Raw genomic sequence first — 26,663 nt, 5'->3', positions numbered from 1 at the left:
GAAATTTGACAGCTACCATAAAAAAGGCCATTTCCTTGAAAAACATGTTCTTTCAAAACTCACCCAATATCAGATGTACAGTTTGAATTGTAACCATTAAGGAGATAAAACTTGTAATTTTTTTTTTTTTTTTTTTTTGACAGAGTGGACAGTGAGAGAGAGACAGAGAGAAAGGTCTTCCTTTGCCGTTGGTTCACCCTCCAATGGCCGCCGCAGCCGGCGCGCTGCGGCCGGCGCACCAGACTGATCCGAAGGCAGGAGCCAGGTACTTATCCTGGTCTCCCATGGGGTGCAGGGCCCAAGCACTTGGGCCATCCTCCACGGTACTCCCGGGCCACAGCAGAGAGCTGGCCTGGAAGAGGGGCAACCAGGACAGAATCCGGCGCCCCGACCGGACTAGAACCCAGTGTGCCAGCGCCGCAAGGCAGAGGATTAGCCTATTGAGCCGCGGCGCCGGCCTAAAACTTGTAATTTTAAAACTCCTCAAAAAATCTCTGGGCTCAGATTGCTTCGTTGTCGGAGAATTTTCCCAAAGACTTAGTGATGAACTAGCACCAATTCTATACAGTCTTTTCTAGAAATAAAAGAGATTTTTTCCACTCTGTTTTATAAAGCCAGTATTACCCTGATACCAAACCTAAAGACAGTACCAGAAAGAACAGTACTAAGCAATATCCTTTTGAATGTAGACACAAAAAAGGAATTATTTACCATGACCAAGTGGGGTTTATTCCAGTGATGCAAGGCTAGCTCACTGTTTGAAGATCATCAAGGTAATCTACCATGCTAACAGACTAAAGAAAAATCACATGATCATAGCAAAAGATACAGAAAAAGTGTTTGAAAGAATTCAGTACCTTTTCATGATAAGAAAAACAGAGCAAGAAATTTAAAAAGCATCTACAAAAACCGTTTTGCTAACATCATTGAATGGTAAAAGGCTGAATGCTTTCTCCCTAAGACTGGGGACAAGGCAAGGATGTCAGCTGTCACCACTCTCAGTCTACATCATGCTAGACGTTCCAACCAGTGCAGTACAGCAAGAAAATGGAATAAAAGACATGTAGATTATTTTATTTTTTTAAAAGATTTATTTATTTATTTGAAAGGCAGAGTTACGGAGAGGCAGAAAGTCTTCCATCCACTGGTTCACTCACCATATGACCACAACAGCTGGAGCTGGGCCTATGTGAAGCCAGGATCCAGGAGCTACTTCCAGGTCTCCACATGGATGCAGGGGCCCAAGGACTTGGGCCCTCTTCTGCTGCCTTTCCAGGCACATTAGCAGAGAGCTGTATCAGAAGTGGAGCAGCCAGGACTGGAACTGGTGCCCACGTTGGGTGCTGGAACAGTAGGCAGAGGCTTTACCCACTACACCACAGTGCTGGCCTGAAGACATATAGATTTTTTTAAAGATTTATTTGAAATTTATTTATTTGAAAGGCGGAGTTATAGAGGCAGAGGCCGAGAGAGAGAGAGAGAAGTCTTAAATCCACTTGTTCACTCTCCAAATGGCCGCAGTGGCTGGAGCTGGGCCAGTTCGAAGCCAGAAGCCTGGATCTTCTTCTGGTTGTTGTAAACAAAACTGTGTAGCATTGGTGGAGCAACAAATGCATATGTCACTGGGACAGAACTGAGAATCCGGAAATAGCTGCACACTGATCTGCCCCAGGAATTAGAAAAAGGTGTAAGTAGAAACAGATGGAGGTAAGATAGCCCTTTGAACAGAATCGTGCTGGAGTGACTGAGTATCTATATGCAAGTAACTTGACTTTGAGCTAAACCTCATACCTACACAAATCCTAAGAAGTACTTGTGTCCCTGCCCCCCACATGAGAGACCTGGATTGAGTTCCCAGCTCCTGACTTTGGGCTGGCCCAGCCCTGGCTGATGCAGTCATTTTAGGGAGTGAACCAGTGAGTGGAAGATTTCTTTGTCTCCCTGATTTTCAAATTAATAAAATAAGCTTTTGATGTCTTAAATATCAAACTCTAAAACTTTCAGGAAAAGGTAAGACAATCTTGGGGCTCCCGGGGCTAGAGGAGGAAGCATTTTTAGACCCTCACCACACAGTCCATCGCAGGCAATGGTGAAAAACTAAACTTCATCAGAGTGAAAGACTGCTCTGCAGAAGACCGTGTTAAGGGGGTGAAAAGATGAGCTGGGGTGGGGGCTGGGAGGAGAGGTATTTGGAAACCACATATCTGAAAAAGAACTGGAATCTAGACTGCATAGAATGAACTTTGAAAATGGAACAGCAGGGCCATTAAGTCTGGCATGTTAAGTCTGTCTGTGATGCCAGCATCCCATGTGGGTGCTGGTTCAAGTCCCGGCTGTTCCACTTTAAATGCAGCTCTGGAAAGCAGTGGAAGCTGGCCCAAGTCCTTGGACCCCTGTACTCACATGGGAGACCTGGAAGGAGCTGGCTCCTGGCTTTGGCCTGACTCAGCCCCAGACATTGTGGCCATTTGGAGAGTGAACCAGTGGATGGAAGATCTCTCTTCTCTCTGTGTCTGTCATGTCGTCCCCCCCCCCCCCCAAACCACCGCCTTTTCTGGGAACTCAGCCTTTCAAATGGAATAAGTAGATCTTAAAAAAAAAAAAAATGAAAGAAAGCAACAGCAGACAAAGATCTAATTAGTAGGTAGACAAAAGACATGAAGAGACATTTCCCTGAAGAATAGAGACACATGGCAAATAAACATAGAAAAGATGTTCCACAGGATTGGCCCACAGGGAAATGGAAATGAAATCGACAGGCTCATTCCAGAGTGGCTGGAAGAAGTGGGCCATTCATTCGTTGCTGGTGGGAATGGAAAAGGCTCAATGCTCTGAAAAACATGTTCGCGTTTGTCTGAAAGACTAAACATGCAGCAGCCACATGGCCCCGCAGTTACCCAGAAGAACAAAGGCTTAGGTTTGTAGAAGCCACCCCCTACATATTCATCACGGCTTTGTTCGTGATAGCCAGAGGCCAAGAAGAACCAAGATGTTATTTAGTGGGTGAATAACGTGGAGTGCTCCTCGGTAGCAAGAAGGAAGTGGCAACTCGAATGAATCCCTAGTCATGTTTGCCAAGTGAAGAAAAGCTGGTTCCCAGCAGTTGCATAGTGTGTGATTCCATTTGGGTGGCATTCTTGAAATGCAAGGCTTACGGAAGTGGAGATGAGAGCCGGCGGGGGATGGGGGGAGGAAGGGAGGTATACGTGGCTCCAAAAAGACACTGGGGGAGATCCTGGTGGTGACACGGATGCCCTGTGTCTTGAGGGTACCGATATAATCTCCCCAGCTGTGAGATTATACTCTTTTATGGTTGTTACCATTGAGAAACTGGGCACAGGGCACCTGAAATCTCTTATGTTATTCCTTAGAACTCTTGTGAATCTAATTACAGATGCTCCTCAGCTTACGGTGGGGTTGTGACCCTGTTATAAATTGAAAATATCGTGACTCCAGTGTGCACTTAACTCCACCTTGCGTACTGACCACAGATCCGCAACACTGTGTGGAGTGCTGCGTGTTTCCCCTTGAGATGAGTGTGCTGATAGGGAGCATCATGAGAGCAGATTGGACCACCTAGCACTAGCTCAGGAAAAGACGTGGATTTGAAATTTGCTTTCTACTTACTGTGAATCTCTTTTGCACCCTCGTCAAAATGAAGATGTTGTAAGTTGGGCTGGCATTGTGGCACAGAAGGTTAAGCTAGCACCTGTGATGCTGGCATCCTATGTGAATGCCGTTTCCAGTTCAAGCTGCTCCACTTCTGATCCAACTCCTTGCTAATGAACTTGGGAAGGCAGCCAATGATGGTCCCTTGCCATCCATGTGGGAGACCTGGATGGAGTTCCAGGCTCCTGGCTTCAGGCTGACCGAGCCCCAGCTGTTACGACCCTTTGGAGAGTGAGCGAGCAGATGGAAGGTCTTTGTCTGTCTCTCTCTAACTCTTCCTTTCAAATAAAAAAAGAAAAAGTTGTAAGTCAAACTATCATAAGTCAACCATCTCAAAAAGTTTATATTTTTTAAAGATTTCTTGGTTAATTTGAAAGGCGGAATGACAGAGATGAGAGACAGAGAGAGAGCACGCTTTCATCTACTGGTTCACTCCCCAGATGACTGCAAAAATGTTTGCGAGTGGGTGTTTGGCCTAGCAGCTAGGATCCCAGCCCCACATTGTAGTGGCTGGATTCACATCGTGGCTCCAACTCCGCATCCCAGCTGCCTACTACTGCAGAGTCAGGGAGGCAGTGGGTGATGGCTCCGGTACTTGGTTCCCTGCCACCTATGTGTGAGACCAGGGTAGAGCTCCTGGCTCCTGGCCTTAGCCCAGCCCTTTCCCAGCTGTTGTGTTTGGGAAGTGAACTAACAGATAGGACCATTTTGTCTGTTTCTCTGTCTCTTTGCTTCTCAAATAAATAAAAATTTAATTTTTTTTTTCTTGCTTGCTGTGATGACGACAAGGGGAAGGAGGAAGGGACAGTGGGAGGGGAGGCGGAATGGCTGTGGAGGAAGCAGGTGCCGCTGGGCAGGGAGTCAAAGGAAGCGGGGAGCCAAGAGAAAAAAAATAATTAATTAAAAAAGTTGTAAATAACACTCTAGACAATGTATTTGTAGGGTGCTTAGCCTGAGCACTTGAGATTCCTGCTCCAAACTCCCAAATTCCTCACACTCAGAAGCGCATAGGCTGGACTGCAGGTGTGCTGGCATCTAGCCTGTCTTCCTGGCAAGGAACGTGCTATGGTGCTGGTTGTCTGTTAAACAGATTTGGTTCTTTCTCCCTACCCCACTTTTTATTTGAAAGGCAGAGAGAGAGATGGAGAGAGGTCTTCCATCCACTGGCTTACTCCCCAAATGCCCACAACAGCCAGGGCTGAGCTGGACTGAAGCCAGAAGCCAAGAATTCCATCCCAGTCTCCCATGTGGTGGCAAAGACCCAAGTCCTTGAGCTGTAATCTGCTGCCTTCCAGGCTGTGCTTTAGCAGGAAGCGGGATCAGAAGTGGAGTAGCCAGGGCTCACCAGGCACTGCGGTACGGGATGCCCATATCCAAAGCAGGAACTTATGTGCTGGGCCACATGCCCACCCCAGACCTGGCTGTTGATGAGGGAGTCGTGCCAAGTGCTCATGGGGCTTCTTTCTTGCCTTTCTCTTATCTGTGGCTCATCCCCACGTGGCGTCTTGTCAGTGAGGTCTGAGTTGCTGGGCTGATTACAGAGGAAACAGTTGGCAGAATGGGAACTTGCTTCCAGTTGGGCCCGTTGCCAACCATCCCTGTGACTCACACCTGGTGTGGTTCTGTTTCCAGGGTCTGGGACCTTTGTCCCCTTGTTGAGGCACTGCTGCTACAGCCACAGGCCCAGAAATCTCTCTGGCCTATGCAGTGTCTTGCTCTCATGAGGCCCACAGTGGGGCGGGGCTCTGTGCCATCACAGGTGCCCCCAGCTCATCTCAGAGGGAAGGAGAGTGCAGCGATGGCTCGTCAGTCTTGCGGGGCCTTTGCTTCCCTTTCCCTGAACGTTAGAGCTAATCGCATGCTCCCACCCAGCTCTGGCTGTGAGGCCACTGAGTGGTACAGAGGACACTTAGGGCCTTGACCACCTCCAGGGACCTGAGGAGGAGCTGTGTGCAGGATGAGGACCAGAAAAGGGGTGCTTGTCATGTGCTTCGCCCTCCTGCACCCACTGCCCAGGAGAACCCCCTGCAGTTCCCCAGTTGTCCTCTCTGCATCCATGGACTTGGCAGAGAAGGCCTGACTGTGGTGAGATTGGTGCAGTTGGTCACTGACCTGCCCTTTCCTGGTTTCAGAGAAGCTGATGACCCCCGAGATGTTTTCAGAAATCCTCTGTGACGACCTGGATCTGAACCCACTGACGTTCGTGCCGGCCATCGCCTCCGCCATCAGACAGCAGATCGAGTCCTACCCCACGGACAGCATCCTGGAGGACCAGTCAGACCAGCGTGTCATCATCAAGGTGGGCAGCTCCTCTCCCTGCTCTGGGCACTTCCTTGCCCTGGGCTGGGGAAGTGGGGAGTGTTGTGGGGCTGTGAGGGTCCCCTGAGGCCTGGCAGAAATCTGTGCTTGGTCTGTGCTGTAGGGCAGGGCTTCTGGAAAGCCACCTTTCATGCAGCTCTTTGCGCTCCTTCCCCTCGGGGTAGGTGGGCCAACTTGTCAGAGTGAGGCATCCCATTCTGGGCAGGTCCAGGGGGTGCCACTGTGGCACTGCCGGACACTGATCAAAGCCTGGGGTGGACAGGGGAGGTGAAGGTTGCAGGAGGTCAGAGCAGGGAAGCACTGTCACCGCCTTCCCATGGGCTGGCCTGGGCCAGCAGTGTTCTAAGGCTGAACAATGTTCTCTAGTCGTCCTCCAGTGGACACTTGAATTGCTTCCATCTCTTGGCTATTGTGAATAATGCTGTCAGCATGGGTGTGCAAATATCTGTGTGTGCCCCTGCTTTCAGTGCTTTGGGATGTGTGTTCATAGCTAGAATTGCTGGATGATATGAAAACTGTGTTGTTAATATTGGAGAAACTACCAGACTTTTCCACCGCAGCTGCACCATTTTACATGCCACCAACATTGCACAGGGCTTCCAGTTTCTCCGCATACTTGCCAACACTTGTTAGTTTCTGTTGCTTTTGATACTTGTCCTAATGGGCATGAGGTGGCATCTCGTTGGCATTTCCCAATAATTAGTGGTGTTGAATATCTTTTCATGTGCTTATTATTTATTGGCTATTTGTGTGTCTTTGGAAAAACAGCTATTCAAATCCTTTGCCTGGTTTTGAATTGGATTTGTAATTTTGTTGTTGGGTTTTACAAGGTTTTGGTTTTTGTTTTTGTTTTTGTTTTTTCCTGGATATCAATCTTGTATTAGACATGTGATCTACAAATACTGTGGATTGCCTTTTTTCTCTGTTGGTGGTGTCCTTTGAGGCACAAAGGTTTTATTTTGATGTCATCCGATTTGTTTATTTTTTTCATGTGCTGCTTGTGCCTTTGGTGTCATATCCAAGAGTCTTTGCCAAATCCAAAGTCAGGAAACATGTTTTCTTCTATGGGTTTCATGGTTTTAGTTTTTACATTTAGGTGTTTCATCCATTTTGAGCTAATTTTGGTATATAGTGTTGGATAAGGGTCCAGCATTTTTCTTCTGCACGTGGATATCCAGTTTTCCCAGCACCATTTGTGGAAGACTGTCATTTCCCTTTTGAGTAGTCTTGGCTCCTTGTTGATTGTGTGAGGATTTATCTCTGGATTCTCTATCCTGATGTATATGTCTTTTTTTTTTTTTCTAAGATTTATTGTATTTGAAAGGCGGAGTTACAGAGCAAGAGAGAAAGAGAGATCGTCCATCCACTGGTTAACTCCTAAAATGGCCCCAGTGGACAGGGCTAAGACTGGTTGAAGCCAGGAGACCGGATCTTTTTCCAGATCTCTGATGTGGATGCAGGGCTGCAAGTACTTGGACCATCCTCTGCTGCTTTCCCAGGTGCTTAGCAGAGTGCTGGGTTGCAAGTGGAGCAGCCAGATCTCCAACCAGCGCCCATATGGGATGCTGGCATCACAGGCAGAGGCTTTACCGCTACACCACAATGCCAGCCCCTATTCTTTTTGTTATTTTAAATGGAATTCCTTCCTTCCTTCCTTCCTTCCTTCCTTCCTTCCTTCCTTCCTTCCTTCCTTCCTTCCTTCCCTCCTTCCCTCCTTCCCTCCTTCCCTCCTTCCCTCCTTCCCTCCTTCCCTCCTTCCTTCCTTTTTGTAAGATTTATTTATTTATTTGAAAGGCACAGTTACAGAGAGACAGAGGCAAGGAGGGAGGGAAAGAAAATCTTCCATCCACTGGTTCATTCCCCAAATGGCTGCAATGGCCGGAGCTCTGCTGATCTGAAGCCAAGGGCCAGGAACTTCTTCTGGGTCTCCCACGTGGGTGCAGGGGCCCAAGGACTCGGGCCATCTTCTACTGCTTTCCCAGACCATAGCAGAGAGCTGGATCAGAAGTGGAACAGCCGGGCCTCGAACCAGCACCCTCGAACCGGCACTGCAGGCTGCAGCTTCACCCACTAAGCCACAGCACTGGCCCCTGGGATTGTTTTCATAATTTTCTTTTTAGATTGTTGATTGCTAGGTATAGAAATACACTTGTGTGTGTTTGTGTGTGTGTGTGTGTGTGTTGATTTTGTATCCTGCTACTTTGCCGAATTTATTATTTTTAAGAGTTTTTTGTGGAATATTTAAGGTTTTCTGATTATAAGATCATTGCTTTAGGCCGGCGCCACAGCTCACTAGGCTAATCCTCCGCCTTGCGGCTCCGGCACACCGGCTTCTAGTCCCGGTCAGGGCGCCGGATTCTGTCCTGGTTGCCCCTCTTCCAGGCCAGCTCTCTGCTGTGGCCAGGGAGTGCAGTGGAGGATGGCCCAAGTACTTGGGCCCTGCACCCCATGGGAGACCAGGATAAGTACCTGGCTCCTGCCATCGGATCAGCGCGGTGCGCTGGCCGCAGCGTGCCAGCCGCGGCGGCCATTGGAGGGTGAACCAACGGCAAAAAGGAAGACCTTTCTCTCTGTCTCTCTCTCACTGTCCACTCTGCCTGTCAAAAAATAATAATAATAATAAGATCATTGCTTTATTTCTTTTATTTCACTGTGTGTGCTTTCTATTTCTATTTCTTACCTAATTATTCTAGTTAAGACTTACAGTACCATGTTGAATAGAAGTACAAAGAGTGGGTACTCCAAGTCTCTGATCTTAAGAGGAACTTTCTCAGTCTTTCCACATGAATTATGTTTACTGTGGGTTTTCATGTATAGTTTTGGTTATGTTGATGAAGCAGCTTCCTCTATTCGCAGTTGTTTGAGTGTTTTTATCATGAGGTGTTGACTTTTGTTAAATGTTTTTCCTGCATCAGTTGAAATGGTCATGTGTTTTTTCCCCCCTTCATTCTATTAATGTGATGTTTCTGTGGGCAGTTTTTTTTTTTTTTTTTTTTTTTTTTTAAGAAAATGTGTATATCTGAGAAGCAGAGGCATAGAAAGGGACAGAGAGCTCCCTTCTGTTTGTTCACTCCCCCAAATGCCTGTAACAGCCAGGGCTGGACCAGGCTGAAGCCAGGATCTAGGAACTCAGTTGAGGTTGTAGGTGGTGGGGACCCAATTACATGAGCCCTCGCTGCTGCCTCCCAGGCTCTGCATTAGCAGGAGCAGAGCAAGATAATGAACCCAGGCACTTGACCCTGGGATGCAGATATCTGAACTGCTAGGCCAGGTGTGCACCCCTCAGTGGACAAACTGTGTATGCCTGAACTATCATAAATCTCACTTCATCGCAGCATATAGTCTCATTATTGTGCTGTTGAGTTAAATTTGCTGGTATTTTTTGGAGCTTTTTGAATCAGAATACGTAAGCACTGTCTGTGGTGTCCTGTTGTGGTCTCCCTGGCGTGGGGGCGGTGAGTTAGTATCCTCTTCCAGTCTTTTGCAGAGGTCTGAGGAGAGCTGGTGCCGGCTCTCCTTTTCACCTTTGGTGGAATTCCCCAGTGAAGCCATCAGGTGCAGGACTTTGCTTTCTCAGGGAGCATTTGATGCCTAATTCTGTCTCCTTACTAATTAGTACTTTTCTTTTGAGACAAATACAGATTTTATTTTCCTTAAGCCATTTCAGTCTTACATTATGGCCAGCTAGCAGAGGAGGGGTACTATGGAGGAAGAAGGGGAATGTCGTGGGAGGGAAATGGAAGGGGGGCAGTAGCAGGTGCCTCACCTATGTCCCCAAGTCATCCCTCTAGAGGACAGCCCTGAGGGCTCCACCTTGCGCCTTGTCTTGTCCTGTATCTGTGGTTCCAAATGGCTGGACTTGGCCACACGCGAGGTCCTTATGAGTCTGACCACCCAGCTTCCTTGCAATTTCATTGTTGTCTTGAACAAGATTTGTGGGACAGCCGTAGAGAAAGCTGTCCGGCAGCTACAGATCCTCCTGGGGCCACCGCCTGCTTCCGCCCTGACCGCTGACTGACCTGTGCATCCCACCTGTGGGAGGGCATCAGCTGGCAGCCTGGGGGTGACTGTCCCCGGTTTGAGTTTCCTACCCTGCCCTCTGGCTCGGTGGCAGGGTGTGTTTGCCAGTGCCAAGGGTCCAGCAAACGCGGCTGGCTCCAGGAGGCCTGTGCTGCTGGGGACTGTGCTGCATGTAGTAGGCCAGGGACCTTGTAGACATTGTGACCCCAGGGACAGTGTCCCATCTTACAGGTGAAGACCTGACTGTCACACCCGAGGTTCCCCCTTATAACTAGGACTGAAGAAGAGCTGGGTGGCCCTGCGAGGTAATTCTTTTTTCCTTTTTAACTTTTATTTATTTTCATTTTATTTGAAATGCAGAGAGAGAAAGAAAGATGTAAGCATGCACCTGTCTGCTGGTTCACTGCCCAGATGCCCACAGCAGCCAGGACTGGGCCAGGCTGAAGCCAGGAGCCTGGAACTCAGTCCAGGTCTTCCATGTGTGTGGCAGGGATGCAAGCACCCGAGCCCTCACCTGCTGCCCCCAGAGTGCACATGAGCAGGGAGCTGGAAGAGAAGCGCACAATAGGGGTGCAAGCGCCCCAAGTGGTGACTTAAGCCCCTGTGCCAAATGCCTGCCCTGTGAGGTTGTTGTTTGTCTTTATCCTGGGATCTAGTACACAGAGGATTCTCTGGAGCAAGGGCAGTGCTACTCTCCCTGGAAAACAGCACCCTGGTTGGTGCAGTCTCTGGGCAACACTGCAACCAAAGCCTGGGCCTGACTGCTTCTGCTAAGGCCCCTGGCCCAGGTCGGCTCTGTTCCGACCCAGGGCGCCCAGGATCTCGGAGCTGCTGAGCTTCTAGCTGCCAGCCTCTGTGGCCCTGGCCAGGCCCTGCCTGGGGAGCACACAGGATTGTGGGGTCTGGTTGAGGCCTTGTCTCTGAGCCTGTCCAGACTCCAGCCATTCCTCAGTGCAGCCAAGGTCTCTCCACTTGCGACACTCCAGAGGATGCCCAACTTGCCCTGTAGAGGCCAAGTCCTGCCCTAGCCTTGGGGACCCTCCTCAGCCTGGGCCCCAGCCCCTTGCTGCCCTCACCTCCTCCCCTTATCTTCACCCTGGACCTAGCTGGGAGCCACACTTGGCTCCTCAGGCCTTCTCACTCTGTGCCCCTCACAGGCAGCTCCAGGACTGCTTCCTGGGCTCACTCAGTTCTTCCTATGGCCTCCTGACCACAGAGGCTGGGCCCAACTTCCTGCCCCTCCCTGGCTTCCTTGCCCAGGCTCAGTGAAGTCTGAATGCCCTGTGCCCGTTGACATGCCTTGCTTAGTTTCTGAATGTTTGTCTGTCTGTGCCTCTCCTTGGTAGGTTCACAGTCTTGCTTTTGAATAAATGAATGCCCTAGTGACCAAATGGCAGTGGACAGGCAGCAGAGCCCGCAAGCCTGGGCAGGGATGGCTGCTGGGAGTTGGCCACACACCGTGGGCCTGTTGGGTCCTGCCTGGAGTGTTCCTAGGGGCTGCCTGCTACTGCATGTTCTTCCTGGGCCCAGCACCCACGTGGTTGGCCTGGCATATGGTTCCAGGTGGGACGGGGTAGCATCTCTGAGTCTATTCCAAAAACCCAGCTTAATCCCCAAGTGTGAGTGTGCACAGGGACAGGAGAGCCTTGGGAGTCTGCTGCAGGCCGCCGTGCCCAGCTGTGTGCCCTGCACAGACACCATTCCTCTGCCCCTCAGCCTCCTCTTCTGCCCTGGAGCTGTGGGCGCCATTCATTGTGGCCTGAAACAAAGGCCCTGGGGCTATGCTCAGTATGCCTGGTTTGAGATGGGAAAGAAGTAGACAAAGGACTAAGATCTGTGAAGAAAACAGGTGGACAGTGGGGAGAGGGCTGGTGGGGAGCAGAAGTCTCAGGACTCGGCACCCCAGCCACAGCCAGGAGACTGAAAAGAGGCTGCATATGCCCAGGTGAAGGGAAGAACATTCCGGTAAGCGGAAACTGATGCAAAAGGCTCAGCCGCACAGGACTTCCTGGATGCGGGCAGGAGTTGGATGCTTTCACTTCTCAGAAGGGCAGCAGAAGTCCCCAGGAGGGTTGGGCTATGAGAGCAGTGGCTAGTTCACCATGAGGCTGCCCACCTGCCACCATGATCTTCGTCTTGCTAGAGACAAGAGTGAGTGGGCAGGTACTCCTTGACCTGCTCACCCAGCAGAACACTGGACAGCAGGGGAGGAGCTCACAGATGTGATGCTGAGGGAGTGAAGTCAGTCCCAAAGGGTCCCTCCTGCGTGATCCAGTGATGACCAGTTTCAGAACAGGCACAACTGACCAGGGAGTGGGGAATCAAGGGACATGGGTGTGGGTGGGAGCTCCTGGGTGCCAGCTTCCCACGGACCCACTTCCCAGGTATTCCCCAGGTGTACATGCAGCGTCTGGGCCTCTGTCACCTGCCCACAGGGGTCTACTCGCATGCTGCTCTCCCCCTTGGGTGTGGCCTGTCACCTGGCCAGGTTGGCACACGGTGGGGGTACATTTGGGAGCATGCTTGGTGAAATGATTTTGAGAGGGACGTAGACAGTGGACCAAGATAGGGGTTCATGGATGTCTCTGGTGAGGGACACTTGAACTGAGCCCTGCCTGTTAAAGTCACACAACGGTGGCAAGCAGCAGGAAAGAAGGCCCCAGCCAGCATGGGGGATGGGGATGGAGATGAGGTGGACCCAGGTACCCTCAGGGCCTCCCCAAGCATGACTGCCCAGCTCTTACCCAGAGCCCCTCACAGCAGTCAGCAGGTTTATGGGGTCAGCTGTTTGCAGATAGAAAGTTGGAAGGGCAAGGATCAGCTCCAGTTCTCAACTCTTTGAGTTGTGGGTAGGCTCCACCCTGGGTCTGGGGCTCCAGCGTGGTCTGTCACACCTCCCAGCCACCTCCCTGGGCTGGGGGCGGTGCTGCCTGCTCTGACTTCTCTTCTGGTCCCTGCCATAGCTGAACATCCACGTGGGAAACATCTCCCTGGTGGACCAGTTTGAGTGGGACATGTCGGAGAAGGAGAACTCGCCAGAGAAGTTTGCCCTGAAGCTGTGCTCGGAGCTGGGGCTAGGCGGGGAGTTTGTCACCACCATCGCATACAGCATCCGGGGACAGCTGAGCTGGCATCAGAAGACCTACGCCTTCAGGTAGGATCGGGCACAAGCTTCTCTCTCCCTCTCCTGCAAAACCGTTTTGGGGAAAGACTTCTCCAGAAGCGCTGACACCTTGGGACTTTGCCTCGATTCACAGTGTAGGCGGACTCTAGTCTTGGCAGGGCTCCCCCGGCACAGCCACAGAGGTCAGGGATGGGAAGTGCTGAGGGTGCAGACTCGGTGCCCAGTCAGTGTGGCCTTGAAGTTCCCACCCCTTGCAGCCCCTGTCCCAAGTGCTAACTCTGAGCTGCCAAATATAGGCCAGGCCATCCCCAGTCACGAGTGTCAGGAAGGGAGGCAGCTCACCCTGCTCCCTGCCTCCAGTGTCAGGCTGGATGCACAGTGGTCATGTGACCAGAACACTCCAGCTCAGGGGCCTGTGGGTCAGGGGAGGCCTTCCGATCCCAGGGAGCTCAGTGAGTGGGGAATGAGAGTGGTTTTTGTCCTCCTCCAGGGCTGCAGGAGCAGGGAGGGGCCTGTGGCATGGACCCCTGGCTCAGAGCGCCTTTCTTGTTGGGAGTGCCTGGGGTGGGGGACGAACGTCAGAACGGGATCTTGGAGTTGAGTCTGCTCAGTTGACTCCTCAGGGGCACCATCCGACAACACAGGGGCTCATCTCAGCTGTTTTCCAGATGTCTGTCTCAGGGCTTCCCGTAAGTCTGAGTGAGGGAGCAGGAACGAAGGCACACCCACCACCCCATGCTAGGCCCCGGGCCTGGAAAGCAGCTGAGCCCCTCGGGGCGCAGTGCCTGGGCACATCCGTCACATCCGTCACCTGCACTGACCCCTCCTGCAGCTGTGTGGGCGAGTGGTTCTGCTTCACCAGGGGCCAGCCCAACGAGCTGAGGAAGCCCACCTTTGGGTGGCAGCTGGTCAGAGTCTGGGCTGGCTCTGAGGTCCTGGAGGCGGCGACGTCACGCGGGCCCTGGGAGTGACGTCAGTGCCCAGCAAGCACCTCCTCTGCCTGGTGCTAGATGCTGTGAGAGGCGACCTTCTCCTGGGTCTGCAGCAGCTGCCCCGCCACAGTCAGGACTCAGGAGGCGAAGGCCCCGCGGCCTCTTGATCCCAAGCTCCCTGGGATCAGAAGGCCTCCCCTGACCCACAGGCCCCTGAGCTGGAGTGTTCTGGTCACATGGCCACTGTGCATCCAGCCTGACACTGGAGGCAGGGAGCAGGGTGAGCTGCCTCCCTTCCTGACACTCGTGACTGGGGATGGCCTGGCCTATATTTGGCAGCTGAGTCAGCACTCGGGACAGGTGGTCCTGGCGTCCACCAGCACTCAGCTACTTTCTGCTGTGGGCCCCGGCCGACCCAAGCCATTGGCCTAAATTCCTTGCCAAGCTCCTGTCCATCTGCTCTTCGCAGAGTGGCTCCACAGCAGGCTCCCTTGGGAGTCCCTGGTGGTGGCAGGTTGGGACTTACAGTCAGGCCCATCCTTTATCTCAGTAACCATTTAATGAATTCCAGCTGTGGGGGCTGGAAGCAGCACAGACTCCTGTCCCTCTGCAGTCTCCAGTGCTGAGTTTGCAGGTTTCAAATCCTTGGCCTAAAAAGCCAGGCCACCCTCTTGGGGCCCAGGGCGAGTGCACGTGCCCTGCATCACAGCCAGGCAGGACAGGGACCTGCCCGTGGGCCTGCAAGGTGCTCCCAGTGCCTCCTCTCGCCTCAGGAGGGCTGGCCTGGGTCCTCGCAGTCAACCAAGCACAGGGCCCAGCCTGTTCTGTGTGCTGTGTCTGGGCAGCCAGGAAACTGCCCACGCTTGAAGGGAGCTGGCAATCACAGCCTGGGGACCCTAGGATTGATTGAAGGCCAGCTCATGCTAGACTTCACATTCTAGGGGCAGAACTGGGACCCACTGCAGTGTCCCCTAACCCTGGCCTACACTGTACTGCCCCACCCTGTGGGACTTAGAGCAAGGGACCTCTTAACTGTTTGCCAGGGGAGATCACTGTCAGCCTTCTCTCTACCCTTTAGGTCCTGCCTAGAGGAATGAGAAGGGGGTGCTGAGCCCCCAGGGCCAGGCACTCTCAGCAGGACCAGAGTGTGGCACCTGCTGACTCTTGTCTTTGAGAGCAGTGTTACATTCAGGGTCTCTGCCACGCTGCCTTGAAAGTGCTCTGAACAACCACACTCGAGTTGTGCCTGTCTTGCCCCAGCCTACTGCCTGGCTGCCGTCCCCCTCCTTGGTGACAGGGGCCTTGGATTGTGTGAGAAGTGCAGCAGGGCAAACTGCTGGTCACAGGATGTGACCACAGCAGGGCCACAATGGCCTCAGGTCAGGGGAGCCAGCACAGAGAAGCGGGCACGCTGTTCAGCAGGACGATGGGCTGACCTATGCAGGCGGAAGCGGGAAGCATGATAGGGGACCAGGAGTGGGACAGACTGGTGGAGGGGGCCCAGGCTCCTTGAGGTCCAAGCTGGACCAGAGCAGTACATGTAGATGTCCTGGAACCAGTGGAATGGGGCAAAGGAGCCCTGGCAGGAGGGGCAGGGCCTCTGGGTGGGCCTGGGCTGGGCAGAGCGTGTGACTCTTACTCTACGTGTGAGGAGGGTTGATCCAGCAGAGTTCTTGGCATCTTGTCCAGGGCCATCCCTATGCCATAGGTCAAGTACCAGAGGACATAGCACCCAGTCTGGTAGAGGAGGCAAACACATATCCCCACATCCACGGCCCCAGCTGCCTCCCTCTGCTGCCTTCTGTGGTCACAGGACACTGATGGCCATGCACGGCACCACAGAAGGCAGCAGAGGGAGGCAGCTGGGGCTGCGGGTGTGGGGATATGTAGAACCCGGGGCGAGACTGGCCAGGGCCGAGAGTGCTAAGACAGGACAGGTGCTCAGGGAAGGAAGGCGGGCACTGCCCCCATCCCAGCACTGTCTGAGCATGTGCCTGCCCCGGGGCTTCTGCAGGGATCACGTCCTGGGTGGGAGTGAGAGTGCCCTAGGGTTAGAGAGCTTGGCAGCCGGGCCTGCGGTATCCCTCCCATGGTGCACTGTCGGGGATGGGTGGGGACACTGGACTGCGTGTGTGTGTGTGTGTGTGTGTGTGTGTGAGAGAGAGAGAGAGAGAGAGAGAGCGCGCGCGCCCCAGGGCTTCCTCCTAAAGCCCTGCCCTCCAGCCTTGGCCTGAGGTCAGCTTTTGTTTGTTTCTATAACAGCCTTACTGAGATGGAATTCACAAACCATACAGCTCACCCATTTGAAGTGTACCACTCTGGGAGCTGGCATTGTGGTGTAGCTGGTTAACACTGCCTGCTATGCTGACAGCCCAAATAAGCACATGCTCCTCTTCCAATCAGCTCCCTGCTAATGCACCTGGAAAAGTAGCAGAAGATGGCCCAAACACGTGGGCCCCTGCCACACACAAAGGTGGAGTTCTAGGCTCCTGGCTTTGGCCTGGCCCAGCTGCAGCCATCGAAGCCATTTGGGAAGTGAACCATTGGATGCAAGCTCTCTATCTGACTTTCAAATAAAAAGTGTACCACCCTGTTGGAGCTGTGTGACCATTACCAACTATCAGTTTTAGTTTAATTTTTAATTTATTTTTATTTGAAAAGCAAAGAGACAGAGATCTTCCATCCACTGGTTCACTCCCCAAATGCCAGCAACAGTTGGGACTGGGCCAAAACTAGGAATGGAATCAGAATGTGTAGTCTTTTCAGATTGACTTCTTTGTGCTTTTAAGGAGCATTCTTTTTTTTTTTTTTTTTTAAGATTTATTTATTTGTTTGAGAGGCAGAGAGAGAGAGAGAGAGAGGTCTTCCATCTACTGGTTCACACCCCAAATGGCCACAACAGCCGGAGCTGGGCTGATCTAAGGCCAGGAGCTTCTTCTGAGTCTCCCATGTGGGTGCAGAGGTCCAAGGACTTAGTCCATCTTCTGCTGCTTTCCCAGGCCATGGCAGAGAGCTAGATCAGAAGTGGAGCAGCCAGGACTTGGACCAGCGCCTATATGGAATGCCGGCACTGCAGGTGGTGACTTCACCTGCTATGCCATAGAGCCAGCCCCTAGCATCTGTATTATAGCATGTATCAGAATTTTGTTCTTTGTAGTGGCCGAATAGTATTCCACTGTGTGACTAGCCACATTTTATCTACACTTCAGCAGCTGATGGACCTTGGGGCTATTTCCATTTTGTGCCTGTTGAAAATAATGGTGCCGAGAACATTCGTGTATAGGATTTTGTTTGAACACCTGTGTGTGTTCTCTTGGATACATGCCCAGGGGTGGAATTGCTGGATCATAGGCTAACTCTGTGTTCAGAATTTTTTTTTTAAGTTTTATTTATTTACTTTGAAAATCAGAGTTATAGAGAGATCTGTCTTCCATCTGCTGATTCCCTTCCCAGATGGCCGCAAATGCCAGGGCTGGACCAGGCTGAAGTAAGAGTCAGGAGTTTCATCTGCATTTCCCACATGGGTGCAGGGGCCCAAACATTTGAGCCACCTTCTGCTGTTTTTCCCAGGCCATTAGCAGGGAGCTGGATGAGAAGTGTACAGCTATATGGGATGCTGGCATTGCGGGCAGTGTCTTACCTCTCGCTGTACCACAAGGCCAGCCCCCAGAATTTTTTCTAGCCCAGCATGGGAGATGCTGCTGCTTCCCCACCCACTAGACTGGCACTGGCAGGCATTGATTCCACACAGAATGGGGGCAGCGTGTTTTGTCCCCTCTGGGTTGTGTGGCCTTGGGCGGGTCATTTTCCCTGCAAATCTTTTAATTTTTTTTTAATTTATTTATTTGAAAGGCAAAGTTAGAGAGAGATCTGCCATCTACTGGTTCACTCCACAAATGGCCACAGTGGCCAGAGCTGGGCTGATCTGAAGCCAGGAGCTTCTTCTGAGTCTCCCACATGGGTACAGGGGCTCAAGGACTTGGACCATCCTCCCCTGCTTTCTTAGGCCATGAGCAGGGAACTGGATTTGAAATGCAGCAGCCGGCACTCGATCCTGCGCCTATGTGGGATGCCAGTGCTGCAGGCAGTGGCTTTACCTGCTATGCCACAGTGCCAGCCCCTTCCCTTGAAATCTTAGCTCTCTCATTTCTAAGGGGGAGTCTTAGTGCTTCTTGCCTTGCGTGTTCATCACACAAGGTCATGAACATGACAGTGACAGTGACCTGAAGATAGCCCGTGAGCTGCAGTCACAGCAGGGGTGCTCTTGTACCCCTAGAATCACTGGGAAATGAGGGCAGCGCCTCTGCCTGAGTGGGCCCCCAAACCTGAGGCCGGCGAGTGCTGGCTGCAGGCCCGTTCTGAGCGTTGTTTTGAGCCATTCTTATTTTAGAACAGGCCGCTGACGTGGAATCTTCCCAGAGTCAAGGGGAGGCAAACAAAGGGGCCTCTGGGCCCTGCTCGCCAGCTCTTGTGTAAATTGCGAGGAAAACATGTTTTGCTCCCCTCTGCGTGGGCTTGGCGCCTCTCATGTCTGCCCTCCTGGGGCAGGCAGCTGGGCGCCCTCAAGGTGGGGAGTAATGTTTGGGGTTTGTGGCTGGGTCGTTCCTGGATTGCCAAACCAGGCTGCGGAGGAGGGGTCAGCCCCAAGGGAGTCAGGGGTGGGCGCTGCCCCGTCCCAGCCTGAGTCACCAGCATGAGCTCTGGCTTCTGTGCCTCCTAGGCACAGACCCAGTGGGCTGAGCTTCAGCAGGAAGCGGTCAGGCACACATGTGCAGTAGGCCCTGTGCTCACTGTCCCTGACACCCCCAGGCCACAGAGCAGCACAGACCAGGCCAGCCTCTCTGGCTGGGCTGGAACAGGCCCCAGTGTGTTGGTGCCTGCCGGCCAGGTGGTGAAAAGCCAGGCCCTGCCCATAGACCACCTGGTGCGGTGACCTGGGGCACAGGCTGCAGGGAGGCTGTATGGCAAGGCCCCGCCTCTAGGGGGCGCCCTCAACAGATGTGTGTGGACTGTGTCAATATAGTAACCCCCAACATTGCTTTGCAGCCATACATATTATTCCCATATCCCAGATGAAAACCAAGGCAGCAGCCAGGGACCTCTCCCTAGGGCCCTACTGCCTTCGCCCCTCCCAAAGCTAACGGGACACCTGGTAGGGCTGCAGTCAACAGGGCAGCCTCCTAGGGGCCCAGGGGAGGCTGCGGTGGGGGGGCGCCTGATGAAGCAGGCACCACGAGCCAGGATGCGTGCTTAGCACCTGAAGCTGCTCTGCCTTTCAGACCAGAGCCACTGGGGAGAGGGCACAGGGGCCCTTCAGTGTCCACGGTGGCGTCCACCTCCTTATCCTCTTGTTTCTCAGAAACCAAGGCCCAGAATGGTGACAGCTCAGCCACACTTCCCCCTGGGTGTGCACTTGGCCAGGGAACGGTCTGTGAGGGACCAAGCAATGTGGTTTCTGGATCCAGCTTTCCTGGGGGTGTAGAGTGGCCCCCGTGGCACTGCTGGGCAAGTGTGTGGGATACCCAGGAGCAGGCATCTGGGGCCAGCGCCTCCTCTCACCCCTCCTGTTCTCAGTCAGTGGATCTGGCCCTGGCCACCGAGTGGAGCAGCCGCACCTCCCTGCTCTGTCCTGCTGTGTCGGGACAGCCCTTCCACGCTCAGACAGGGAGGTGCTGAGGTGTGCAGAGTGGTCTCCAAAAGGAAGCCTGCAGGGCCGTACCAGTGCCCCTGTTGCTGCAGGCCACTCTGGCAGCTCCCTTGAGGGTCAGGGGATAGGTGCTACCCTGGCTGCCCCATCAGCTGTGCCAGAATCCCCTGGCCAGCATAGGGGAGGCTGAAGCCAGAAGAGCTAGGCCTTCCATGGCTGGCTGCCTGCTGGAGGGGTGCGGGGTGATGGTTTCTGGGGACTGTGGCTGCCAGCTGTGAACTAGCAGTTGTTCCTGTCACTGCCCCCCTCCCCCAGCGAGAACCCCCTGCCCACAGTGGAGATTGCCATCCGGAACACAGGCGACGCTGACCAGTGGTGCCCGCTGCTGGAGACCTTGACTGACGCCGAGATGGAGAAGAAGATCCGCGACCAGGACAGGAACACAAGGTACCAGCCCTGGCCCTGCTCAGGGGCACCCATCTTCCCAGGCAGAGGCAGGGTTGTCTCCTTTCCCCGTGACCCACACTCTCAGGTCAGACCCAGGCCTCAGGGTCCCTGGAGACATGGGGCTCAGAGAGGGCTGGGGGTGTCCTGCTGGGCGTCCACCCTTGCCAGCTGGGATTGGTCCTGGCTTACCGTGCTCCCCTCCTGCCCCCCCCTCCCCCCGCAGGCGGATGAGGCGTCTGGCCAACACTGCCCCAGCCTGGTGACCCTCCTGTTGGCGCTCAGCTTTCACGAAGCAGCTCAGAAGATTGGATCCCTCCCCTTCCTCTTCTGATCAGGAGAGAGGCAGTGGACAGCCGGTGCCATCTGGAGGAATGGGGCAGGGGCCTGGACCCCCTGGGTCACCCTTCCCAGCCATACCTCGCATCTGCTGAGCCCCAGTCCTGTTTCCCCACTCATTAGCCCCCTACCCCAGTGTCTGGGGCCAGAAAGAAGCCTCGTTTTAGGTTGTGTTTTGTTTTTGTATGAGAGCCCCAGGCAGGGCTAGCAACACTTTTTAAATAAAAGGCAACAGGTCACGTGGTGTTCAGTGCTTCAGAAGGGCAGAGTGGGCAGGGCCGAGGCTGCCGGCCAGGCCATTCCACCTGAACAGCAGGGGTTAGGGGGCTCCCCTGGAAGCCACCTCAGCACCCCACGTGGCCCGAGGCAGAGCCCATCCTTGCTTCTCCTTGGGCCTTCTAGCTTCCTCCCCACACCCCGCCCCCATGCCAGCCTTAGGAAGGAGCCTTGGGCTCTCCTAGCTCTGGGCCACCCTGTCTCTGCTCCATCAAGAGAAGCTGGCCAGGGGCACCTGAGTGGCACTGCCGGGACATCAGTGTACCCAGAACTGGCTGATGGGGCCTCTCCAACCCGGCAGGCACTGTGGCCTGGGCCGGCTCCTCTCCCCTGGGTCTGTAGTGAGGAGGACTGGCAGCTGCTGGCTCTTGGGCTTGATGTGCTGTCTGCAGAGACAGCTCTGGGCCTTCTCCTAGCTCTCCCCCAGTGGGGTCCTCATCCTTGTGTCCTTGTGTGCGAGATGGAAGCATCTGGAGGCAGCGCATGGGTCTCTGCCATGTGCCACCGCCGGCTGCTGACAGGTCCTCCCTCGCCATGGCAGGGCTGAAGATCAGAGGCGCTCTGGGGCCTGGCATCCAACCTGAGCCCCATCCAGGGCAGGAAAACTGAGTAGGGATGAGGCCAGCATGCAGGCAAGATGGGCCCGGCTCTCAGGGCTGGGGGCTCCTAGGAGCGGGTCCAAGCGCATTCTGGTCCCCAGAGTTTGTACTTGGGCCCCTGCCCTCCATCAGACAGGAACTCACCAGAGTCCCACATCGGGGCACACCCAGCTGGCCTCGGTCACACAGGGGCTCCACTGCTGGGGAGTCTGCTCAGTTCATGAGTGGGAGGCAGCCCTGTGCCCCCACAGCTGTTGTGACGGAGGGAATCCTGCCTGCCTTCCTCTGCCAGCCCGGCAGGCAGGCCGGCCCACACACCGCAGGGCCAGCTGGTGCTCCACAAAGTTTCACTGCAAAACCAAGGTCAGAGTCTGTGCTGCAGGTCCCTGTTACCATGTACATACCAGGCGTGCTGCTGAGGAGTAAGCCAGGACGTGGGCAGGCCTCGAGCAACAGGGAAAGCTCGCCAGGGCGCGTGGCGCACACAACAGAAGGGTGAAGGGAGCTGCAGGTGGCGGCAGCGAGTCCTCAGCCAACGTGGCAGGGCCAGGGCTGCCTGCCTCCTGTCGCATGTGCAGGACTTCAGGTCAAGGCCCTGAGGCCGTAAACAGGAGGACCCGGACCTGGCCCTCCTCTGCACCTGACCCCATGGGGCTCTGTTACCTGCTGGAAATGTGCCAAGGACCCACTTGTCAGGGTTGCTGATGAGGGACGGGAACGGCTGGGCAGGCCCCAACCTGCAGGCTGCATGGGGCCTGCCTGCTGCTGGCCCCAGCCGCCCACTCACAGGCAGGGAGCGGAGGTCCAGGGTGGAAGGAACTTGACAGCGCTCCATCAAGGCACTGCTGGGCCAGGATGAGAACTCCCAGTCTGCTGGGCCCCCACGGGCATCCTACCCCTTCCAGTGAGGCTCAGAGGGCCGGAGGGCAGGGAGAGCCAGTGCCAGGCGCCCAGAGGCTGCAGGTCATTCTGTTTATTTGGGTGGGCCTGGCCTGCTGCAGCAGGGGCTTGGGGTAGGGTGGGGATGGAGGCCTGCCGGTGGGCTCACTGCTGCAGGGGTGGCACAGGGGGTCCTCCTGGCTGTTCCTCAGGGAGGGGCAGGTAATTGGGGTCCTCAGGGGTATCCAGTAGCAGCTTCCTGCAGGGAGGACCGGCACTGAGCTGAGGCCAGCACAGGTCCACAGTGGGGTAGGCAGCCCTGGGAGGGAGGGGCACTCACAGGAAGCCAGGGGTCAGCAGCAGCCGCTTGCCTCCTGGCTGGTTAGGGAAGACATCCTCCAGGAAGTAGTAGATGTGGCCCACAGCTATCCCTGTGAGAGAGCCATGGGCTGCCTGAGGCCAGCAGAGCCACCCCAGGCCTCCGTCCACAGCCTGGAGGCCCAACCAGGAGCAGCAGCGTAACCTCAGGCTAGCGCCGTGAGTACCCCAGTGTCCCACACGAACTGCCCGCCCAAAGTGGGGTGCTGGGCAGGGTCGGCCCAGAAGCGGGTAGGCCCCAGAGAGGGTGGGCCTGAGAATGCCAGGGAGCTGGAGCCTTGCAGCAAGAGGCCTAACCCACTGTCCCTCGGCCGCCCAGAGAAGCCAGGAGGGCAGAAGCGGGGCTGGGGAGGCAGGTGGGGGAGTGCCGGGGCAGCTGGCCCAGACGGGCTGTGTGGATGGGCAGGCTCACCCAGCAGGTCGACCAGGATCGAGTTGCCCAGCAACAGCGAGAAGCCCATGAGCGCCCAGGGCAGGAATGGCGCCTGGAAGGTGAGGAGGCCAAAGAAGTTGACCCTCACGTGCGGGCTGCGGCGACTCCACACGTACACCAGCATAGCTGTGAGCGCCTGGCCCAGGAAGAACAGGCTGCCTAGGAATCCCAGCAGCTGGGCCAGAGTCAAGGGGCCTGCCCGGTGCAGGCCTCGTCCACGCCCAGGGACCCCCTCGGACCGCCGGAGCAGGTGGAACCCCATCCTTGCTCCTTTTTCCTTCCCCTTCCCCGGGCCCTCCCCACCAGCCATCCCTGCCTCCAATTCCTCCGTGGCTTCAGGTTCCACAACACCTGCCCTGCGTCTGGCTACTCAGAAGGGAGGCTCAGAGACCCCCCCGGCTCTCCTGCCCTCACAGCACGGCAGCTCTAACCCAGGCAGCCAAGGCTGAGCACAGGACGGCCGCTCAAGCGCATCCTAGGCTGCAGGGAAGCCCCCTGCCGCGCCCAGGGCCCACGCGCGAAGGATACAGTCATAAGGACTCCCCCGAAGAGAAACATGAAGACGAAGTCGGCCGTGCGGCCGCGGAAGGAGCCCTCCTCCAGCATGCGGCAGTAGCGGAACCTGCGGTGGCCGTATAGGAAGCGCCTCGCTTTCCCGGAGCCCTGGCCCGCGGGCTCGTCCCCCGGCCCCCTCCCGCCATCCGCCCGCGTCGGCGCAGCGCAGGATACACGAAGAGCATGTTGAAGAAGAAGCTGAATCCCAGCGGCCCGAAGAAGAGGAAGTTGGTGACGAGCCTCCAAACCTGCAGCGGGCGGGCGGGCGGGGGCGGGGGCGGTCAGGCAGGGCCGCGCGGGGCCCAGCGGCAGGTGCAGGGGGCGGGGCGACCTCACCTGCAGCTTCCGGAACACGAGGTGTGGGTTGAAGTAGAGCTGGAAGGGGCTCAGGAGTTCCAGCTGCTGTAGAGCCGGGCGTGCATTATCAGGGGCCGCCCCCGGGGAGTAGCTTCGGAACCCTGGCGACCCCTCCCAAATCCCCGGCCCGGCCAGGGGCTGTAGCCATGGCGACGCCCCGCCCACCCGCTCACCACGGCGGCGGTGGTAAGGACACAGGCCGCCGTGTAGGCCCGCGTCACCGCCGGCACCTGCAGGAACTCAGCCGTCAGCCCCCGCCACGCCATTGAAGCTTCTTAGGCACACGTGGCCGGCCGGGCTGCGCGCTCTTTAACCTGCCTCCGAGCCCCGCCTCGCTCCCGTCCTCGACCAATCCGCTCCAGGAGCGCAGGCTGGAAGGCGGGTCCCTGAGCTCGGTAGCCAATGGCAAGGAGAAGAGGGATGTCAGGGGCGGGCAGGAGGAGTGGGCGTGTCGAGACCAGTGGCCAATGAGCGGGTCCCACGGTTGAGCACGCGGCTGTTGTTGTGGCTGCGGTGGCGGCGCGGGAGAATCGTGGCCAATGAGGAACCCCGATCGCTTCGCGCGGCCCTGGGGTGTGACCAATAGCGAAGACCCACGGCGCCACGGCGGGGCGGGGGCGGGGCTAAGGGTGCAGAGTGAGGGGAGAAACGACCGGGACAGGGAGGGCTCGCGGGGTAGGGGTGGCGCGCGGCGCGGGCGGAGCCTGGGTGGCCTCGGGGCCGGGCTCCGCTGACCCGCAGCCCAGTTGGCCCCAACGTCGGGGACCCTGGCTTTGGGACCTGCAGTCACTCGGACTGCAGCAGAAGAGAGACCCTTGGTCCGCTGGTTCATTGGTGCATTCCGCGGGGCGCACAAGGGGCAGCGCCTGCGAGGTGACACTTGATCTTAGCCAAAAGGCCGAGAAGAGATGCGAGGTGACATTTGATTGTTATTTTGATTAACTTGAGAGACAGAGCGAGATACAGACAACGGACAGGGGCGGAGGCCGGAGGCCGGGAGTGGGCCAGGACCTCGGCTATTGGAGCCATCCCTGCTGTCCCCGGGGGGCCTCGTCCCCAAGACGCGGGATGCTGGCAGGGGGGTCCTGATTGACAGGAGAACTGCCAGGCCGAGTGCCTGCCCTGACCGTCACTCTTACGAGATCCCTGTGAGAGCTGGCGTGGTGGTGCTCCCGGGCTTCCCGTATTTCCCGTATCCCATATCCACTTCCAGGCCCGGCTGCTCTGCTGGTGAGCTGGCTCCCTGCCAATGCGCCCGGAAAAGCAGCCAAGGATGGGCCCCTGCCATTCATCTGGGAGACCAGAGAGAGCTCTGGGCTCCGGGCTGCCACCTGTGCCAACCCTGGTCATTGCAGTCATCTAGGGAGTGAACAGCTCGCTCACTCACGCTCTCTCTCTCTCTCACTTGGCCTTTGAAATACATACAATTTAAAAGCCCTGGGACGCCAGAACCCGCATGGGACTGTAGAACGATGCATCTGCTATGGCAAGCAGGGAGCCCATTCCTGAGACATTGAAAATAGAAATCTTTTTTTTCCCCCCACAAAGATGTGTTTGTTTATTTGAAAGGCAAAGTTACAGAGAGAGGGGAAAACAGATCTTCCAGGAGCCAGGAACTTCATCCAGGGCTCTCACGTCGGGGTAGGGGCCCAAGGACTTGGGCCACCTTCCGCTGCTTTCCCAGGTGCATTGGCAGGGAGCTGGATCGGAAGTGGAACAGCCGGGACTCGAACCAGGGTTCCTATGAGAAGCTGCACTGCAGGCAGGAGCTTAACCCCGCCAGCCCACGACACCGGCTCCTTCATTAAACTTTGCTACCTCGCTTACCACTACTCTCTGATGTCTGAATTCTTGCACGGAGACAAGAACCCTGCTCAGCTGTCTCTGCAGCTTGGGGACGCCATGCTAAGTGAGACGAGCCAGTCACAGGAAGAGAGACAGCTGCTGCAGGACCCCCCGGGCGCCGGGGAGGTGTGGCTGCATGGGTGCCAATGGGAACATCCCCGAGTCGATGTGCAAGAACGCGAGTGACCGTGACACCACCTCAGATGTGCTCCTGAGAACAGTAACAGATTCTATGTCGGCGTGTATATTGCTCTGCTGCATTCTTTTTTTTTTTTTTTAATGATCTCTGGATTTGCTGGTGGGGTGGGGGCTGTGGGGAGATGGAGCAGGGGAGGCTGCTGGAGACCTGCAGGGTGGCATCTGCAGGTCCAGGACAGAGGCAAGTGGGGTGGCAGAGGCCTGGATGGCTGGTAGTGGTCCTTACTGGGACGGAACACGCCTGCAGGGATGGGGGATGGGAAGGGATGGCCCTGGGATGGAGAGTCCTGGGTGACATCCATTTGGATAGATCTGATAGGTGTCAGTTGTCGGGAGATCAACAGCCAGTGGTGTTTGTGGTCCTGGGCCTGAGGGAGATGCTCAGGGCGGGAGGGGGAGGGGAAGGAAGCAGCTAGGCCTGGCAACCCCAGCAAGGGGTGTGCAGCCCCGCCCAGGGCCCTGGGGCACCCACCTAGCCGGCTTTCCCTTTACCAGCTTCTGGAGCTCAGCCTTGGGGTAGGCTCGAAGGTTGTCCCAGGTGGATGCCAAGAACACAAGGTTTCCAGGGGTGCTGAGGGGTGTCCCCTGGGCAAGAGCACTCCCACCCCCACGCACTCTGGAGGGGCCTGGGGCTCCAAGGGGCTGGGTA

General features: G+C 55.6%; 2 protein-coding genes across 8 annotated transcripts in view; one reads left to right on the top strand and one right to left on the bottom strand.

The window, feature by feature from the left end:
- SMARCB1 (SWI/SNF related BAF chromatin remodeling complex subunit B1) overlaps nt 1-20,733 on the top strand; it is a 40,956-nt gene extending 20,223 nt beyond the window's left edge. For all 3 annotated transcript variants that reach the window (XM_070065951.2, XM_070065950.2, XM_089322954.1), the window contains exons 6-9: nt 5,802-5,968; nt 12,972-13,162; nt 20,027-20,158; nt 20,382-20,733. In XM_070065951.2, the coding sequence (XP_069922052.1) occupies nt 5,802-5,968; nt 12,972-13,162; nt 20,027-20,158; nt 20,382-20,421 (530 nt within the window). In that variant the 3' untranslated portion in view covers nt 20,422-20,733. The remainder of the gene's footprint in view (nt 1-5,801; nt 5,969-12,971; nt 13,163-20,026; nt 20,159-20,381) is intronic.
- Nucleotides 20,734-22,324: 1,591 nt separating this feature from the next.
- DERL3 (derlin 3) lies at nt 22,325-24,308 on the bottom strand. 5 transcript variants are annotated; one of them, XM_008252997.5, is made up of 7 exons: nt 24,202-24,308; nt 23,951-24,016; nt 23,789-23,862; nt 23,588-23,681; nt 23,039-23,234; nt 22,589-22,679; nt 22,325-22,507 (listed from the first exon to the last, which is right to left on the bottom strand). In XM_008252997.5, the coding sequence occupies exons 1-7, from the start codon at nt 24,235-24,237 to the stop codon at nt 22,414-22,416; spliced, it is 651 nt and encodes a 216-aa protein (XP_008251219.2). In that variant the 5' UTR covers nt 24,238-24,308; the 3' UTR covers nt 22,325-22,413. The 5 variants fall into 5 exon arrangements, with proteins under 5 accessions (XP_008251219.2, XP_002724059.2, XP_008251218.2 ...); XM_002724013.6 differs by having other exon boundaries at nt 24,145-24,299; XM_008252996.5 differs by having other exon boundaries at nt 23,951-24,013; nt 24,145-24,293.
- Nucleotides 24,309-26,663: the final 2,355 nt, after the last annotated feature.

Source organism: Oryctolagus cuniculus, chromosome 21, assembly GCF_051225735.1.
Source record: "Oryctolagus cuniculus isolate XC-2025 breed Fujian yellow rabbit chromosome 21, ASM5122573v1, whole genome shotgun sequence".
NCBI lineage: Eukaryota > Metazoa > Chordata > Mammalia > Lagomorpha > Leporidae > Oryctolagus > Oryctolagus cuniculus.
The sequence above is the reverse complement of the archived record's forward strand: the minus strand, read 5'-3'. Positions and strand labels throughout refer to the sequence as shown.